Consider the following 14274-nt stretch of genomic DNA (forward strand, 5'->3'; position numbering starts at 1 on the left):
CTGTCAAATGTTTAATTGCTATATAAAGGAACAAAAAATTTTAACATTGTTACTTAGGTCACGTATTGAGTATTTTGATTTGTCATTTCAAGTTTTTGTCAAATATATATGACGCTCAATAGTCACTTAAAATATAGGGGTGATAGATTTGTCAGTTTATAAGATAAAAAAATTTTTATCTAAAAAATAATTCATTCTTTTTTACTACCTTTTTATTTTTTTTTTAATAATCTCAATAAGAAAAAAAAACTTTTTTTATAAAGACACTATATTGTAGTCTAGTTGTAAACTTTGTAACTTAGGCCCGTTGATAAAGCTTAAAATGTCAGATTCTGAATTTCGACCAAATATGGTCGGATCTAATAGAAACAAGAATGTTTATAATTTAAGTATAGCCTTAGCCCCACACTTAGGTATACCAACGGACGTCATTGAACAAGCTTTAATAAAAGCAATAGAGCAAAATAGTGCAGATATTTTCAATGCTCTCCCTTCCCCGTTACATAATGGCATACAAGAAACAAAACCTGTTGACGAACTAAGCCAAAGTACAGCACTTATTTCTCCCCGTTTTAATCAACCATCACTTCTTGATATAGATTCAAAAAATCATATAACTCAAGAATCTTCTCCGCTATACAAAAAAAATCGTAAAGGTATATTATGTTTTAAAAATGATCAATAAAATTCAAATTTAGTAAATTTATTAAACAACGTTTTTGCATTTTTTTTTTGCCTTACAAACTTTTAGATTCTTTATCATCCCTTATTGAAATAACACAAAGCGGATCAACGTCTATTAATATTAAATTGCCTAGCCTACACGTTCCGCCCCCAACAGTTCAAGGAGAAATGACGAATGGTCAAAGCAGTCCTCAATCGTCAGGTCCAATTGATGAAAATTTAAATAGACCTCAGTACTATGATGATCAGAACATTTATAATGGATCAAACAATGAGAATTTGATTCAAAGTCAAGAATATAATCCACCATCACAGAGAGTTAACCATGAAGTTCAAAACCAACAGAACGATTCTAAATTTGATGCTTTTAAAGAATATATTGGTCCACAACAAAGAGAACAAGATGAATATAAGTCATATAACCATAATCAACAAATTGAACATGATGTTTCTATTCAAAGACAACGAAGTGACTTGCAAGTTAACCGTTTTCAAGATACGTATGATTCATTTACGCCTGGTGGTAAGAATCGACAAAATAAATTTGCTGCTGATTTTCCCGAAGAATATAGTCAGCCACAACGGAGAGAATCTCAAGCAAATCAAGTTCCGGATCCATATAATAAAACATTTTCACAAGTAGTTAGTCCAATAAAAAACAACCCTTCGGAAACATACTTATCCGAATTTCCTTCTCTTTCGGAATCTTCCAAAATGAGTGACTCAAGGAAGAATTCTGGAGTAGACCTTGGGGCTTGGGGCCAAATGGATGTAAATTTTGCTTCTGCTTGGGGTGGTAAACCTAAAAAATGGGTATCAGAAACAGAAACAAATACATTTGAACCTCCCGCTACTACTTCTACTTGGAATCCTGATAATGAAGATCTTACATGGAAACCTATTCAGGAACCAAAACCGCCCATTAATAAAAAGAAACCCGCAAAATTTGAACTTGACGATTCTGATGGATGGGGTACTCCTCCAACGAATACTATTCCATGGAACGATATGAGGCAAGGATATTGTGTCGACCTTATAGAAGAGCAAAAAGAAACGATATTTTGGTCTAAGCAAAATGGTAGTTGGGTCAATGTAAGTGAGGAATATTCAAAGACGGTAAAAATTAAATCCGATGGTATTAATCAAGTACGCTATGAACGCCAAGGGACTCTTAATGTGGATAATGGAGCTACATGGGATGATCTTCGTGAAAACACAAGACGTGAACGTGAGATGGAACGTGGTTTAATTAATGGAAATACAACCGATGATATAATAGTTGAACTTACAGATCATTCAAATGACAATAGTGATGGTTCGGAAGTTGAAAATTATCGGTCAAGCTCCGATACCACAACAGGACCTGTACCTATAGTTTCAGAAGGTTCTAGAGAACGCTTAGGTAATCCTCAATGGAAAACTGAAGAAGAATGGCGGCACGATTCTCAACCTCAACAATTTAAGCAGGAAGTAGAGTGCGGTGACCTTATTAACCTTGAATTACCCGAATCGAAAGAGTTAAAAGAAACTTTAACAGTTGTAAGCGATAGAGAGGTTGACGAACCCAATGAAGAAATATCCGGTTGGGATAAATGGAAAGATAATTCTGAAGAAATTGCAGAGTTTAAGGATGATGCATGGTTTACTGATGATATGCCGAAACAACGAGATGATACTTCCAACCAAGATCTATTAATTAATATTGATTCGAATAATGATAATGAAGTTGCAGAATCAACAATAATTAACACCCATCCTCCGATCTTTTATGGTAGAATCAATAATGAAATGGCAAAAGATCTAAATGATATATTTGATTCTACAAATTCTGTCAACACGGCCGATATGGCCAAGATGACCAATGTGGATATTGTAAACAATGAATTGAATGATGAATTAAGTTTATTGACATTTGACGATGATGAGAATAAAATATCAAAATCATCAGCTGGCCAGGAAGATATTAATAAAGATAATAAAAACAATCAATATAACTTTGATGTTTTAGAAGATTTTCTTAAGAACAACAACTATAAACCTCCTGATGCAATCATTAAAGATTCGAACGAGTCGCAGGAAAAAGTGCCAGTTCTTCCCTATGTCTTTAGTATTAATGATAAAGAAAATGCACCTATTTCACATTATACGACACCATTAACAGTGTCTGATAATTTCAGTTCATTTGCGCCACCATCTAGATCTTACCGTTGCGAGAATTCGTCACAAGTAAATGTCGAATCTATGAGTTCTTCATCCGCGATTGATAATAACGACAAAAAATTAGAGCATAATGATTATAGGCAAGATCTAGATCAAAACGATCAAATACTTGATCAATATAAAGCTTCCGTCAACGAAAGTCAAATACTTGATCAATATAAAGATTCCGTCAACGAAAGTCAAATACTTGATCAATATAAAGATTCCGTCAACGAACCTCAAGGTGCAGCAGATCCAAATGAACCTAACTCGAATTCCACAAAAACGGCACCTAACGATAAAGACTTTATTATTAATCTTACCGTTGAAACTCCATCAAATGGAAGACAAATATTACGTCTACGTTATGTAAGTTTTAATAATAATTTATTTAAAGTTCGTGTTCCTGTAAATTTATAACTTAATGCAATCATTGTAATCAAAAAAAAGGACGACGATCCTCAAGTTGCGGCGACCGAGTTTTGTAAAAAGTGGAACATGTTTCATTTTGAAGATGCATTGAAAGGCTTTGTTCAGAAAGAACAAAAGAGACGGCTTCGTAAACGAAGAACAAAATGTAAAAAATAAGCTAAAAAGGCTAAATGTAAGTTAATGATGTTTTTTTCTATAAATTTTACTTAATATGTTAATTTAATTTTTTTTTGTCTATAGAAAAAAATTTTTTTTTTTATTACCTTATTCTCTTGTAAATTGCAAATATTTTTATGTAAAATAATAAATTTTATTCAAACAAAATAAATTCAATAGTGATATAAAGATTATTAAGATTATTGTATTTATCTATATTATAGATAATGAATTTATTTATAAATTCATTTTTTTATGGTCTTCAGTAGATGAAGACCTTGCAATAGCACTTGAACTTTTTTTCTTAAAAGCTTTACTCCAATCAGCACTCCACAATTGTATGAATAATTGTAAATTTAGAACATTCATGGCGACCATACCCAAGAATGCAATTCTCCAATAAGCAATATGACCAAAAAGCATATATTCCCTCCAAACCCTTAAAACAAGATAACCATGAACGGTAAATCTTACAAAAACGAAAGTTAAGAAAAGTAATAAAGAATTAAATTGATAAAAAGGAGTGAATTTTGTCTTGAAGGAAATAAGATAAAGTTTCCTTTGATGAAGGAAAACATTACTTATTTCAACAAGTAATGTTGCAGCTAAATAAGGTGAATATTTACAAGTTACAACTGACAAAACAAATGTTGTAATGACCACAATATGATGGAGCCATATCCCAGGAGAATCCATAAAAATATTCTTTATCCAAAAGTCAAACAAATCAGCAAAGAAATAACCTATATTATATAATTTAAATTAGTTTAATTAGTATAGAAATTAATACAAAATTGTGTGTATTGACTATTTCTTACCGATTGAAAGAGCAATTTGAAATCTGCATAATGCTACATCCGCGTATATCATATCATGCCACGCGTTAGGATAATAATAAAAACTACCAAAGTAAAAAAAAAATATAATAATTGATAATGATGGGATTATGAAATAAATGGTAATTACCATATCGGGGTTATAACCGAACAAATCCAAGCGTGAATATAACTAACAAACGTGTTATTCCATACCGCTTTCTTCCTTTTATCTAGTTTATTGTAAAATACCTATATTATTCAAAAAGCAAAAGTAATTAAACAAAACCATTAGTAATTGCAGTCAATCGAATTTAATTGAGAAAGAAATCAATTTCAAAATATCACCTACTGTTATAGGAGCAACACAAATTGAAGATACGTAATTTAGTAGCGTGAATCCTACAAAAGAATAACAAATAATTTTTATTGAGACATTCGTGTCATTCGTGCAATTTTCCATTACTATTTGATAAGTTTCCACTGTTTGACACGTTTATAAAGAGACAAAATAAAGAATGAACGAAGTTTTTAAAATTACAAATTAAAATGAAACCTGACAAGTTTTAAATGAGTGTTGTTCTTCAAATGCGATAGGTAAAAAAAAATAAGTATAATTAATGCACTTGCACTAATTAATGCATAGTTGGTTTCACAAAATTTTTTTTTTGGCAAACAGAGTTTTTATCAATCAAATAATCAAATACAATACTATTCGTCTATTAAATTTTCAAAACTATGAACGATTTGAATAACATGCCAGATGCGGACGACGTAGAAGAGGAGGAAATGGCAGATATTGTTGACGATGAAGAAAATTCATACTCTCAAAGAAGAGGAGAGAGAAAAATTATAAAAAGTGAATTCAAACACGAAGGTAAACTCGCGTCTTGTAAAGCATTTTTACGTGATAATGTTTTAACTTTTGCGATTAATTATAAAAAGAATTACGAGAAATTGGTTCTTCAGCGATTTGGTCACTATCAAGCTGGAAACATGGTAATGGTGTAGATAAATTGCGTGATGATAATTTTTTGACATATTGGCAGTAAGTTTAAATTTTTATCTTTTGATTATTTAATATTTTGATTAAAACAGGATAATATATTTAGATCGGACGGTACTTTACCCCACCTTGTCAATATCCAATTTCCACAGAAAGTCAATGTTGTGGTATGAATTAGGAAATATTTATCACCATTGGGAAATTACATAATATTTAATACTTCTTGTAATATATAGCAAATATCACTTTGGCTTAATTACAAAAGTGATGAAAGTTATACACCAAACAAAATAACAATTAGGGCTGGAACTCATAATGGAGATCTTCAGGTAAAATAACCTTGTCTGAATTTACATCATTAAAATTTTATTGGAAAATATTTTATTAGGATTTAAGGACTGTTGAACTTGACGAGCCGCTTAGATGGGTCGATATACAGCTCAGTGGAGACGAAATATTGAGGTATCAAAAAAAAAATTTTTTAAATTGGTTATTCATACGTTTCAAATAATTGTTATTTAATTACGTAGTAAAACAAGTCGTCCAGTGGGTGCACACCTTTTTCAAATAGCAATTAAAGCAAATCATCAAAACGGGAAAGATACACATATACGGCAGATTAAGGTGTTTGCTCCAAAACTGTATGTGTTTGTTTACCTTTTCTATTTCGGCTATACTTGATCAAAATCTCACTTTATCAATTATCATTAGTCCGCTCTTCTATGAAGACTATTCTGATGATGATATCCCGTTTAAAACAGTCGAATTTGCAATGCATGAAACTATACGATGAAAATTTTATAGACAATAGAGTAAATTTAATATTTAATCTTTTTATACTACTCTTAATATATATACCTTATAATAATAGTTACACTGGATGTACCACATTTGTACACATTGAATAAATAAACCAATTCTAATTCAAATTATATAAACTTAGGCTATTAATTAGTTTATTTATTTTTGGTTCAAGGCACTTTAATGAAGTCTAAAATTGATTTTATTAGAGATGTCGTCATTATTAAATGAACCATATATTAAACAAGTCTTCTGTTGACCAGGCATCAAAGTCTGATGTTCTTGGACAGATACGGGACTGACATTTTTCTGATCGTTTCGTAATAAATAAAGTAGGAATGATAATTATTTTAGAAATTAACAAATAGAAAATGTTAGATTTTTTTCATTTTACGTCATTATTCTCCTTATTTTACAATTTGAATGGTTAATTCTCCACTTCCATCAAATAATGGACTTAATCGAGAATAAACATTCGCTAAAACAGCCTGTTCATTAGCATCAGGATTAACCTGTACACATATTGTACCAACTAATTGTCCGTACGAATTTTCCCAAAAATGTGTTGCTGTCAACGATAATATTGTTGGATCAAGTTGGATCTAATTTTAAGAATTAATCAATAATTAGACTTTTTTCACTTATATCATTCGAAATTCCTTATAAATACCTCTCGTAAACGATCTTCTAAACTAATTAGTATTACATCCGGTGTTGTCTGTAACAAAATTTTACCTAACGCAGTTGAAACGGGTATTGCAAGATAAAACATTAATATCGATTCCAATATCGATACCAATTTATCTAGCCATCCCAAAGAATGACTATAAACGTTGATAAGAGTTTGAGAGATCGAGTTAATAAAATTTTAACATAATTCTCATATATATAATTTCCTCACTTTTGTTCCGTAATGACTCCAACTAAGATAACACTAGAACCACACAATAAAGTTGATAACGTAAATAAATTTGTAAGCACTATTGTGAATCCATCATTAAATTGCCAATAATTTAACGGACGTGTTCCTATGACTGATGATGCCGACCGTAATACTGTGAACGAAAATGGTATCGTGAATCAAAGTAAACTTATATATATGATATAAAATTATAAGTACACTACATGCAGAAAATCTTATATGGTTACGATAGTAGATAGCCGAAATTAATGTTGCTCCTAAAGCCAACAAAACCCAACCCATTGGAAAATCTGGACTAAATATGATATATTGATTAGAATAAGATACACAAATAAAGTTAATAAGGAATAAAGAGTTACCTGTGACCTTCAACATGTTCCTCGCTGGTTTCTAACATGAAATGTTCCAATCCTTCTTTCAACATATATAAAGCAACAAACAAGAGATATAACGCGTTTATAAATCCAAATAATATTTCGTACCGCTGAACTCTTAAAACATAAACAAAAAGTTAAAGGTTTGAATTATAATATAACATATTTTAAGATAGAAGAGTGATTACCCAAAAGGGTTTCGTATAGTAGATTCTCTTAACGGTCGATATGTCGCTATAACAGACGAAATGAAAGTTGTAAACACGCCCAAAGCATCGAATATTACAAGATAAGCAAACCCAGTAAGTGCTAATAATAAAATATAAATTAATAATCAGCCTATATTTGTCAATTGAAATGAAAAATATACAAAAAGTTACCTAATCCGCAACCCCATTGACCTTTTAGCCACAAAAAAATTCCCATAAATAGATGTATTGTTCCCCAAGCAAATAAAGTCTTTTGTGAAGAAGGCAATGACGAAAAAATATATGATAAATTCGGTAAATGTCTAATATTATCATTATGATAATATGATCCATCCTCGTAATAGTTTTCGTGTATGATATGCCCATTTTTTTCTTCCTCGATATCATGAAAATGGTTTTCGTGAAGATCACGATGGTCATGATTGTTTTCGTCACTATATTCGTAAAAATTAGAGCTTTCACCAAGGTCAGCACTATCATCAACTAAGTCTGGTATAGCTTGAAAAGATAAACTTGACAAAGTTCGTCGCTTTATTTCGTATGAATGATTCTATCTTATTATAGTTAAATATATAAATAGAATTTTTTTATAAACATATATTGTTCTGTAAGTTGGTGGTGAAGCAGCAGTGTGATAGGGAATACATATTATTATACCTTACTTCAGGTGAAGGAGAAGCAGATCGTCTAATACATGACGAAACAGGTTCCACTAATCGTGGAGATTCTGGTCGAAATGTTTGAGATGTTTCAGTATGATCATTTAATCGTGGATGTTCCATTTCGTATTGAGTTGAAATACGCAAAATACGCCAGGAAATTTTTTTGTTGTAATGCATTTCACGCTTTCACGTGCACAAATATTTATTAGAGTTAGTATTGTTGCATGTTCATCAGAACTATATCCACTGAAATTATTTCGAATGTCTTCCAACAAAAAAAAATCTAAATGTAAAAATTGTGCAAAATATGATACTAACAACACATGGTGGTGTAAGCCTTGTAATGCTGAACGTTTTCGAGAAGACTTTTCAAAATGGACAAGTGGAAATGAGTTTGTTGATAAATTCATACAAAATGCACAATTAAGTGCTCGAAATAGAGAAGAAGTAATAGAATGGATACCATATGAAAAATTTCAAAATGTTGAATATATTGCTCAGGGAGGATTTAGTAAAATTTTTAAAGCAGATTGGCCTAAAGGAAGAATTATTTGTTCTGGTATTAAAACTACAAAATGGTGGAGAGAGGATAGAACTATTCAGGTCGCTTTGAAAAGTATAAACGATTCCAGAAATATTATAAAAGAATTTTTGGAAGAGGTAGATATTTCCTTATTGTATTTTTGTAACTATTGTTAACTTTATACATATATATAACTTACGTTTACGGCTTTTATGATTTTTACGCGAAGTTACAAAATCATCTTAAATATCTCCATTACTTCTCGGATGAAACCTCTCAACATAAAGCTAGTAGGCTTTTAATCCATGGAATAACTCGAGAACCTTCAACAAATAATTTTACGTTGGTAACAGATTATATGGTCAGAGGTTCTCTTCGTACTCGCTTACAAAACCCCGATCTACCACAATTTGAATGGTCTTCTGTCTTATTAAGTTTACGTGATTTATCGATATGTCTCTCATTAATGCATGAAGCTGGATTAATTCATAGAGATATACATTCCGGTAACATATTGTGTGGATTTGTTGACCTTCCTTATCTAGCAGATTTTGGATTATCACGTAATCTAAGCTATGGAAATGAGGAAAAAATATTTGGTATATTACCTTATGTTGCACCCGAAGTATTAAATAAACAACCTTATACACAAGCTGCAGATATTTATAGTTTTGGAATGATACTATGGGAATATTTATCGCACGCTCCTCCATTTAGTGACAGAGCTCATGACTTAAAATTATGCTTAGATATTCAAAATGGATTGAGGCCAAAAATTTTATCTGGTACACCAACGATTTATGCAAATTTAATGAAACAATGTTGGGATGCAAATCCTGAAAAAAGGCCGACAGCTCAACAAGTCAGAGAAATTATTTTTGAGTGGCATACGGCTTATGTTCTTTATAGATCTGACAAACCTCTTACAAAAGAACAAGAGGAATTTGGAAAAATTTTTGCTGCCGCTGAAGAGTATAGACTTAACATTGGACATGGAGGTGCTGGGAAGGGTCAAATTGTAGGATTTGCCAAACATCCTGAAGCTTGGACAGTAAGCAGATTGTTAGATTTTTCTTTCCTTGAAAAAAATCCACAAAAACCAGAATTAGAAATTGTAGATGAAGAAAAGGAGATATTAGACAAAACAGGTAAAAAAACGAGTACCGTTATATTATATTACTTTACGACGAACCAGGCTAATGTGTTCAAGATTTTCTTAAAATTAGGTTATTTAATTACATATAGAAGCACTCAACTACTTGAAATTCCTGATGAAGATTAATTTAATAACGATTTTCCATTGTTAGTAGTAAAATTTAATTTATAGAAGTGATTGAATTCTTTGGATTGAATAAACAAAAATTAATTTGTGATTCATTCATTAATTGTACAAATTAAGAATTGGTTGGTCATGTTCTTACTAATTATGTTCTAAACTTGGATACGAATCAGATATATTTTATAGCCTTTAAATAAATTATTTACGACTATAAACATTATAAATTTTTTAAATTTTATGTATGATTCACAATGATTACAATGATTAAATTTATTGTTTTTGATGTCGAAAGTTTCATTTTTGTAGTTGATTTGAATTTGAATTTGGAAATTTGTTTGATGAATATTTGTTAAGTGATTTTTTATCTTACAACTAATTAAAATCTCTTTTAACTATAAATCTTTAGAGACTCCGAACCCTAATGGAATCACAAATAATGATGAATGATTTATCCCAAGACAGTAAAAAAAAAAAAACAAATAACGAGAACTAGAAAATGTACATTTAATATGGTTTATGGTTGTTATGAAAATAAAAACCTAACTATCTAATTAACGTTCTTTCATTTCACTCTCCCATTTATATCCTCACGGGTATAACCCTTGGTTCAATCAAAGAAATAATTTTTTTTTCTTGTTCTTAATTCTCATCAGCCCAAGAAGTATTACCATCAGTAACCCTCCTCCAAATAACTTTTAATTCTCTTCTCGTTAAACCAAATTCTTCGTTACACTTTAGTAAAAAACATTTATCAACACCTAAACAACCGACTAAATCCAATAATTTAAGACCTTCACAAGCTTCAATAACGGCTTTCACACCCTCTTCGCTTACACCACGACAATAACTTACTCTTAATTCTCTTAATTTTAAACAATATTGTGAAATTGAGTACATTGATCTATCACTTACTTTTTCACAATTTGTTAAATCAAGTGTACGTAATCTATCACCACATATTGTCGCAATTTTGTTAATTGATGCATCAGATAATGAAGTATTCCATGCAAGTGAAAGATTTTGTATTCTACTACAATTTGGTATAATAGATGATAAACATGTGTCAGACCTACTTCCACCTGCAAGATTCAATGTACGTACATTATTAAAAAATGGTGATAATAATTTAGTTAAATAATTATTAGTGATGCCTTTAACAAAACTTAAATTAAGTGTATGAAGATTTTCTATATGAATTAATGGTAATAAGCGAAGGAGATGAGATGAAAGAGATGAATTATTACGATCATGTTCTGTTAAATATGTTAAATCCAATGTACGAATATAAGTTGCATAAGGATGATATACGGTTGATTGTTGTTGAAAATTTGATGATGAAGGAGAATTTTCTATGATTTTAATGAATTTATCCAGTGAACGCATATGAGTAAATTTTGGGGAATTCCAAAGAACATTTGTTCCTATGGCATTCCATTGATGATTAACCAGAATGCAAGAGAAAAGTGATGGTTGATATAAAGTACGTAATATTTCAAAAATATGATATATTATTTCAGGAGGACATCGAGCACATGGAGGTATAGAACTATTAACAATTTTCATAGGTGAATGAGAAATATTTTTTCTAATATAATTTGAATCATCATCATCTATAAAATTATGATCATTCGTAATTATAGTTATAGTAGCAACGTTATTACTACTTATTTCTTTATAAGTTGGAGTAGGAGAACGTGAAGTTGGTAAAGGTGTAAGATAAGGTATCTCAATTGGATTAGGTGAGGGAGGACGTGAAGATGGAGGTGAAGATAAAGGTGTTTGTAATTGAGATGGTGCTTCTAATGATGATGTCAGATGTGATGACTTTGGTGTAAGTAGCGGTGAACTAGGTGGTGATTGAAATAACTATCGAAAAAAAAGAACAATAATAATTGTATCTCACGTGAAAATTCGAAATCTGTTGATAGTGTTTATTAGCCACAAAAATAATCTTTTATTTTACCTCAATATCGTCTTTTGCAGTTGTGCCCGTTTGTCGTCGTTTAGAACCTTTCTTCCTCTCCATTCTATCCTCTGGAATCAATCTCTTTTCTCCGTTTGCCATTTGTTGTTCCAGCTTTGAAAATTTATTTATTAATAGTCTCGTTCTTTGGGATGGAAAAAAAAAAATAGAAAAATAAAGATCTACAATAATAGTAAAAGAAATAACACTATAAAAAAAATAGTTTTTGAGTTTGAAACTAAGTTCTAAATCTTTGAATCTAACTAATTAGTCACTAAAAATTTGGTTTAACGACGACCTAAAGGCAACAACTAAATAAAAAAAAAAAAAGTTTTTAGAAGAAATGAATTATTTCAACGTTAATACTATGTTAATAGATTACAATATATCAAAGTTGCCGTGTCCCACCCGAAAGTATCTAACCCTTTTGACAAAGGGGAACCACCGAAGGACCCGCAACAGAAAATAATGAAATTATGAAAATGAAAAAAAAATTAAGAATGAAAAAAAGAAAGAAATGAAAAAAGAAAGAAATGAAAAAAAAGAAAAGCTATATAAGATATTTAATAAAGGTGTACTCGAAATAATATAATAGAAAAGGAATTGAACAATTAAATTGTAAACTTCAAAACAAAACAAAATCAAAAAAGATTGGGTAAACGAAAAGAAGCACAATGATAAACACCGACAAAAAAAGAACAAAGTTTGGATACTATCAAGTATATAGGAAACACAACAGTGGTTAGGATTTACTTTGGGTGCTGCTTAGTGGTGTTCATATCAGTTTTTTATGCAACCATCAAATTACACGATGAGACGCCAAGGAGGTTGCATTTTTTGGCTACACGAAATGAACTGATTTTTCTCTCTCTCTGTAATTTTTGGACCCGATTTTAGCAATTAAAGATGACGTACGTGGTGGAATGTTCATTAAAATTCCAAAGTCATTAGACCAAAACCCAAAAAAAGGAATCCAAAAGGGCACATATGATTGAGATCGTGTTACCAATTACAGAATAATGGCTGAGACAGTTGAAGCATACAGGTGTAGACGTGTAGTATGAAATCAGAAAAATCGTTCGAGACACAGAATCAATTAAGAATAAATGTACTAGTTTACGCTTCAACCCGTATTTTTCTTTAAAGCTAATTTTATTTTTATTGTAAAATGACTGGTTTGAAATCAAGTTAATTTGTGATAAGAAATATGATTTGTTAAACCTTCGTCATATACGGATATACCTTTTATCTCACGTGTTAGATCAAAACTTATTGGTTACATTTTTTTATTATTCCGACGCTTTGCATTAGGATAATTTAACGCGTAATTAACATTAGAACTCAATCACGGGCAATCCGAAAATCTTTAATATAGACAATGTAGGTATTAAATATATATTTTTTTACCTGCATATTTTTGCTAATTTGTCATTAATGCTGTCTTCACTTTAAACATCAAAACTTAAACTATAATTAGTGTCAATTTTATTTTAAAACTTTGGTAATAATAAAATTAGTAATCATAATTAAATTTAGTTATTTTACCTATTTTTTACATTGTCTCAAATATCGACCAATCATTGGAAAGGAATAAACTTCACGTCAACTTCCCATTACAATTCCTTAATTGGTCTTAAAATCAAAAATCAAAAATGCGATAAACGAAAATGGCACTAATATGTGTAATAATTAATTAATTAATTAATTATTGAAAAGTTTAGCCAATATAATCACATTACTATTAGTGATTTTACGGGGAAAATTTTTTCTTATTTCTTTCTCCATAATTTGTATCCATTATTTGTTCCACATGTTATACGACCCTCGCGGCGAATCTTTCTCCCATGTTATAAGACTCTCGCGGCGAATCCTTTGTTTTTTTTTCTCTCATGTTCTTCTTTTATGTTCTTCTTCTTTCATATTCCTTCTTCCTTCTATGTTTCTTCAATATTTTGTAGTCTTAATAACTAGTTTATATTTTAAATAATTCAATTCAAATGCAAATTTTTTACTATTGGTGTTCTTAAATGTTCTTGTTTCCCCAATAAAAAAGCATAACATATTTTCATAAAACGTTAAGTTGCATATAAAGCTAATAAATATTTTTTTTCTATATTTTAGTCCATATCTTTTAAGGGAATTTTGCTTCTTTGCAATTTTTTAAAAATACAATAGCGCTTTAATCTTTTTTTTTCTTAATTCTGGTAATTATCAGGTTATGAGTTTTTAAAATAAGTTAGCTTAAGATA

At 30.3% G+C, this 14274-nt stretch overlaps 5 protein-coding genes across 5 annotated transcripts; 2 read left to right on the forward strand and 3 right to left on the reverse strand.

Annotated features, from left to right (window-relative positions):
* Positions 1-223: 223 nt before the first annotated feature.
* On the forward strand, positions 224-3669 carry OCT59_013406 (uncharacterized protein). Its single transcript, XM_025325139.2, has 4 exons — positions 224-656; positions 752-3252; positions 3334-3487; positions 3556-3669. Exons 1-3 carry the CDS (start codon positions 323-325, stop codon positions 3469-3471), a joined length of 2973 nt encoding a protein of 990 aa, XP_025182761.1. The 5' UTR covers positions 224-322; the 3' UTR covers positions 3472-3487; positions 3556-3669.
* Positions 3607-4881, reverse strand: OCT59_013407 (uncharacterized protein). Its single transcript, XM_025315482.2, has 4 exons — positions 4639-4881; positions 4438-4538; positions 4290-4372; positions 3607-4214 (listed from the first exon to the last, which is right to left on the reverse strand). Exons 1-4 carry the CDS (start codon positions 4747-4749, stop codon positions 3709-3711), a joined length of 801 nt encoding a protein of 266 aa, XP_025182762.1. The 5' UTR covers positions 4750-4881; the 3' UTR covers positions 3607-3708.
* A 122-nt stretch (positions 4882-5003) lies between these two features.
* Positions 5004-6224, forward strand: OCT59_013408 (uncharacterized protein). Its single transcript, XM_025315483.2, has 7 exons — positions 5004-5163; positions 5232-5334; positions 5399-5459; positions 5529-5621; positions 5681-5754; positions 5823-5933; positions 6004-6224. The coding sequence occupies exons 1-7, from the start codon at positions 5025-5027 to the stop codon at positions 6083-6085; spliced, it is 663 nt and encodes a 220-aa protein (XP_025182763.1). The 5' UTR covers positions 5004-5024; the 3' UTR covers positions 6086-6224.
* A 276-nt stretch (positions 6225-6500) lies between these two features.
* On the reverse strand, positions 6501-8380 carry OCT59_013409 (uncharacterized protein; the record flags this gene model as incomplete). The annotated part of the gene is made up of 8 exons (XM_066140778.1): positions 6501-6695; positions 6764-6917; positions 6995-7148; positions 7219-7310; positions 7375-7506; positions 7578-7698; positions 7770-8148; positions 8261-8380. 8 exons carry the CDS (start codon positions 8378-8380, stop codon positions 6501-6503), a joined length of 1347 nt encoding a protein of 448 aa, XP_066001625.1.
* Positions 8381-10286: 1906 nt separating this feature from the next.
* OCT59_013410 (uncharacterized protein) lies at positions 10287-12510 on the reverse strand. The gene is made up of 3 exons (XM_066140779.1): positions 12434-12510; positions 12026-12336; positions 10287-11928 (listed from the first exon to the last, which is right to left on the reverse strand). The coding sequence occupies exons 2-3, from the start codon at positions 12125-12127 to the stop codon at positions 10702-10704; spliced, it is 1329 nt and encodes a 442-aa protein (XP_066001626.1). The 5' UTR covers positions 12128-12336; positions 12434-12510; the 3' UTR covers positions 10287-10701.
* Positions 12511-14274: the final 1764 nt, after the last annotated feature.

Source organism: Rhizophagus irregularis, chromosome 20, assembly GCF_026210795.1.
Source record: "Rhizophagus irregularis chromosome 20, complete sequence".
Lineage (NCBI taxonomy): Eukaryota > Fungi > Glomeromycota > Glomeromycetes > Glomerales > Glomeraceae > Rhizophagus > Rhizophagus irregularis.

Bases quoted from the DNA above. Each gene is read 5' to 3' on its own strand.
- OCT59_013406 (XM_025325139.2), top strand. From the start codon at position 323: ATGTCAGATTCTGAATTTCGACCAAATATGGTCGGATCTAATAGAAAC. The intron at 657-751 runs GTATATTATGTT...ACAAACTTTTAG, and splicing joins ATACAAAAAAAATCGTAAAG to ATTCTTTATCATCCCTTATT. The intron at 3,253-3,333 runs GTAAGTTTTAAT...ATCAAAAAAAAG, and splicing joins AAATATTACGTCTACGTTAT to GACGACGATCCTCAAGTTGC.
- OCT59_013407 (XM_025315482.2), bottom strand. From the start codon at position 4,749: ATGGAAAATTGCACGAATGACACGAATGTCTCAATAAAAATTATTTGT. The intron at 4,539-4,638 runs GTAGGTGATATT...TGAATAATATAG, and splicing joins TTTGTGTTGCTCCTATAACA to GTATTTTACAATAAACTAGA. The intron at 4,215-4,289 runs GTAAGAAATAGT...TATATAATATAG, and splicing joins TCAAATTGCTCTTTCAATCG to GTTATTTCTTTGCTGATTTG.
- OCT59_013408 (XM_025315483.2), top strand. From the start codon at position 5,025: ATGAACGATTTGAATAACATGCCAGATGCGGACGACGTAGAAGAGGAG. The intron at 5,164-5,231 runs GTAAACTCGCGT...AATTATAAAAAG, and splicing joins AAGTGAATTCAAACACGAAG to AATTACGAGAAATTGGTTCT. The intron at 5,460-5,528 runs GTATGAATTAGG...TGTAATATATAG, and splicing joins CACAGAAAGTCAATGTTGTG to CAAATATCACTTTGGCTTAA.
- OCT59_013410 (XM_066140779.1), bottom strand. From the start codon at position 12,127: ATGGCAAACGGAGAAAAGAGATTGATTCCAGAGGATAGAATGGAGAGG. The intron at 11,929-12,025 runs GTAAAATAAAAG...TTTTTTCGATAG, and splicing joins CTGCAAAAGACGATATTGAG to TTATTTCAATCACCACCTAG.